Below are 4638 nucleotides of genomic sequence, written 5' to 3' on the forward strand. Positions count from 1 at the left end.
TTGATTCAATTGTTTTTTCTTCCTTTATTACAGTTAACAAATGCTTTTTTTTAATAGCCATTAAATCCTCCTAAATTTCCATTGGAAAAATTAGGTACTTAGTTTCATGTTAATTACTCACGCAGGTTTGTAGATTGTTTACATACATGTAATGACACTACTTTACTGAATATGGGTTTAAATATGTTGTTAATATTCATAAATATGGTTAAATTTAATTCTTTTTTTTTTTTGGTTAATTTTAATTCTTGTAAACTTTAAATTTTTTAGGACAATTTCTGTTGTTATAAATTAATGATGTGACATGCATCTAGCTATTTTATGTTACTAATCATCTTATAACATGATTTAGCATATTTAGATACATGTTATGTTTTTGTGGTGTGATAATAGTGACTATTTGAAAATCAAAACTAGATTTATCTTAGAGAATCAAAACTATAGTTAGATATATACCAATTGCAAACATATTTTACCATGTAGTAAATCATTTGATTGGACTCACAGGTAACTGTAATATGTTTAGACAGTTTTATGTTTAATTTATTTATGTTCGGAATATGAATACCTTACTAGAAAATTCATTAAGATGTCAAACCATTAATTGTCATATTATGTATGTAAATCTTTGGGTTAGTCATTAACTTGTACTAGTTATTAGATAACAGATTGATGATTACTATCAAAATTTACTAGAGAATTGCATGGCAACATTCATAAATTATTTGTAGATACAATAAGATTGCTCTGTACGTATCTTTTATTAATTGAAGAAACAACAATTCGATGCTCATTTTCCGTTGCAAAATGTGGCTAGCATATACCAATGCCAAACAATTTATTTAACTTGGTATTCTTATTTTAATCATGTTTAAGATTGGAAGTCTTTACAATAATTTATACAGAGTTTATTTAATTTTATAAAAATGATTTATTATGCTATTAAGAGTGTGTATTTCAAGATTTACTTTTATATTCTCTAGAATATTGAGATAGTTATAAAATGTTCTTATATCTTTTCGAGGTTTGAAAATATATTCTCAAGTAAAACTTAGTCTCAAGAATACTTTTCAAAAAACATTCCCATAGAAAAAGGTGGGCATAATTTACTTCTATGAGAATAGAAAATTGTTTATAAAATAGACTGTGGATTATGCAGATAGTGGATAAGAAGAGGGACAAAAAGAAAATTCATTTATTTTATAAAAAAACATTCTTTAAAAAATTAGGATATAAAAATAACTTAGCAAAATTTTCTCATATCTGCAGCAAACATAAATCACGAATAAAAATTCGTCTTAAACTATTTAAAGTTAAAAAAAAATATTCGTGATTTGACTTAAAAGAAAAACAGATTTTTTTCTATCCACATGTTAATAATTTGATAGTAATTTTATGGCAAATTGTGATATTTTTATATTGATATATGTTTCGGCTATGTGATACAAAGTACGATCCATTATTCTAGTAAGATCAAAGAAAACAAAATGCATTTTCTATATAAAAAGAATGCTGATTTCTGTCTATTTAATTAAGATATATAAAATTAACTTTGACAAACCAACTCCAGACAATTTCTTGCCATTTATTTAATCGGAAAATTTGGGCTCTTTACAATATCAATTTTGAATGAGGATTTTTTTAATCACATTTTCTGTTTATAGGAAATTATTTTATTGAACTGAAATATTTACGAAACAATAAAGTTAACTTTCTTATTAAAAAAAAATCTTTTTAGCTTTATTCAAGGGACTTAAATATATACTTAAATTGCAATTGAGAATTATAGATTAAGAAAAAACAAAAACATTTTTAAATTTTAGTTATAATTAATAAAATACTTCTCGAGTTGAATAAAGTGATTACAATTTTTTTTAAAACTATTGAATATAATTATATTTATTAAAACTTAAAATCAAAACAAAATGTTAAGCTCAATGAACTAAATTTTGGCTTTGCGACAGGGTTAGGGAGATACTGGTAAAAACATAGTAATTATAAGCACATAATGACTATTACAATATTAACCGAGAAAATTAAATTCAGCATCTCTCTATCTTTCTCATTCTCTCTCCACTTCCCAGAGACGCAGCGTTCTAAAACCCTAACAGGTACGATTCTCCAACTCCCCATTTCACCAATCAATCCAAGAAAGCAAGAAAAATTTCCCCTTTCTATGGATTTCGGAAATTAAACTTCAATTTGTTTTTGAATGGCAACGGTTACGGTTATATCCCTTGTTAGATTTATCCCCAATTTTATAGGAGAATAATACTGTATTTTTTTTTATAGGGTTGAATGAATCATGTGTTTTTTTTCTTCTTAAGTTTTGATTACCCATTTGTCTTCTAATCGTCATGTGCTGTTAATTTTCTTTCTGAACCAATTTCTATGTTGTGAATTCTGTGTCCCTTTACTTACTAGATATATTTTGGATGTTGTGATTTTTTCCCCAACAACCTTTTAGGGTATGTGCAAAGAGAGCTTTGTAGCATGTTCTTAAGGTATGTTTTAAACACTGCTTGTTTTGTTGCTTCCTTTTGCTGTCATGGTGGCATTGTGATGCAACTTGTGAGCTCATACTGAAAAGGAGCTCATCCATTAAATCTGTTTGAAGAGAATGTATGGACGAGCATCAGGTCTTGATAGGTTTAAGAAAGCTCAGACCCTTGAGCCATTCTCTGTTTCTGTCAACTCATCTTCAAGAAATGATGCCCAACAAGCTAGTAAAGTAGTTGGCCATTCCTCTGCTTGGCCACCACAGTCTCAAGCTTCTGTCCACCAAGCTCAACATCAGCCACAACATGCTTCTCAGAAGACTGTAGGAGTGGAGGCAGCCCCATTGTTGGGGCAGAATCAGCATGCAACTCAGGTTGGGGGAGGGCAGTCGACATGGCAGCCGCCGGATTGGACTATTGAGCCTCGACCAGGTGTTTTTTACCTGGAAGTTTTGAAGGATGGGCAGGTGCTAGACCGGATAAATCTGGATAGACGGAGGAATATCTTTGGGAGGCAAATCCAGACTTGTGATTTTGTGCTTGATCATCAGTCTGTCTCTCGACAACATGCTGCAGTCGTTCCTCACAAGAATGGGAGGTTAGAAGATTTCTCTATTATCTTTAATAATACTGAAATGGATACTTTGCGATATAGATGTCAGTGTTGTTTTCTATATGAACAAATTGTCTCAAAACAAAAGTATTCAAGGTTGTTAATTTCTGTTAATCAGCGATTCAGAAAAATGAATTGCAAATAACTCAGGAGTCACTTCAGTGTTTAATATATGAAAATAAAAATACTACTTATAATGATGACAAGTGTCTTTGAAAAGAAAATAAACCATATTGTCTGATTGAATGGCAGACACAATCCATGCCTTGAAGTGCACAAACTAGTTATTCCCTTTTGGGGTGTAATTAGGTCCTGCAAAGCTTGAAAACCCCTTGTAAATTGTGATTTATTGGCATTAACATTTTTTAAAATTACAGCATATATGTAATTGATTTGGGATCTGCGCATGGGACATTTGTTGCAAATGAACGGTTGACTAAGGATTCACCAGTTGAGCTTGAAGTTGGACAATCTTTGCGTTTTGCTGCATCAACAAGAACATACATATTGAGAAAGAATGATGCAGCTCTTTTCCCTCGTCCTCCGCCACCAACAGAGATTAATTTTCCACCACCCCCTGATCCATCTGATGAAGAAGCGGTTGTAGCTTATAATACGCTGCTGAATCGTTACGGCATCAACAAGGCTGATCTGGTGTCCAAATCTGGTGAGTCTGGTAGTTCAGCAAGTGGAAAAAATAAGGATTACCAAGCAGAAAGAGCAGCTAAGAGAATTAAGAAGACAAGAGTTGCTTTCAGGGATCAAGTTGGGGGAGAGTTAGTTGAGGTTGTTGGAATCTCAGATGGTGCAGATGTAGAAACAGAACCTGGTCCAGTTGGTGTTAAAGAAGGAAGTTTAGTTGGTAAATATGAATCTCTTGTACAGATTACTGTAATACCGAAGGGGAAAGAGCAGTCCTCCATTAAGGAGGCAGATTTGTCCCAAAAAGGTGTTACTGATAAACTACAAGAAGTCTTAAAAAAGATCAAAGCCCCAGTTAAATCTGGGGGGATTTATGATGACCTTTATGGAGAATCGTTATCAGTCAAAGTTGGATCTTCCTGGGCATATTCACCTGCTGGTGCTGGTGAAGGAGATCCAGATAAGGAGGATGGTGAAGGTATTACATCAAGCGGAAAATCAGACAGTAATCCTCACGCTGTTGATGGAGATGATGATGATTTGTTTGGGTGACCATTGAACCTATGCAGACTGGATTATGGGACAGATTTGTGATAGTTCTGTATTGAGCTTGACATCATAGGGAGTTGAAAACATGCAAGATATTATGTTGCATGCTTCTTTTGTCGTCTGGAGTTATTGTTCAAATGCATCCATAATTATTGATGTTTTCCACTGCATACCCCATCTCTCTAAAAGACTGCAGGCTCATGGTTAAATGGTTTATTATCCTTGTTTTGAGCCGTTAAATAGCTCATTTAAGTAACAGTTTGCACCAACCGTTTGGTGCAACCTAAGTGCTCTCAGAGTGGTTTGGGGACTCCTCGACCACGACTTTCCTTTGCA

At 32.8% G+C, this 4638-nt stretch overlaps 1 protein-coding gene across 1 annotated transcript; it reads left to right on the forward strand.

Annotated features, from left to right (window-relative positions):
• Positions 1–2014: 2014 nt before the first annotated feature.
• Positions 2015–4638, forward strand: LOC113846427 (protein phosphatase 1 regulatory inhibitor subunit PPP1R8 homolog). Its single transcript, XM_027474681.1, has 4 exons — positions 2015–2111; positions 2468–2504; positions 2618–3096; positions 3489–4638. The coding sequence occupies exons 3-4, from the start codon at positions 2621–2623 to the stop codon at positions 4303–4305; spliced, it is 1293 nt and encodes a 430-aa protein (XP_027330482.1). The 5' UTR covers positions 2015–2111; positions 2468–2504; positions 2618–2620; the 3' UTR covers positions 4306–4638.

This window comes from Abrus precatorius, unplaced genomic scaffold (genome assembly GCF_003935025.1).
Source record: "Abrus precatorius isolate BTA unplaced genomic scaffold, Abrus_2018 Scaffold10, whole genome shotgun sequence".
In the NCBI taxonomy this organism is placed as follows: domain Eukaryota; kingdom Viridiplantae; phylum Streptophyta; class Magnoliopsida; order Fabales; family Fabaceae; genus Abrus; species Abrus precatorius.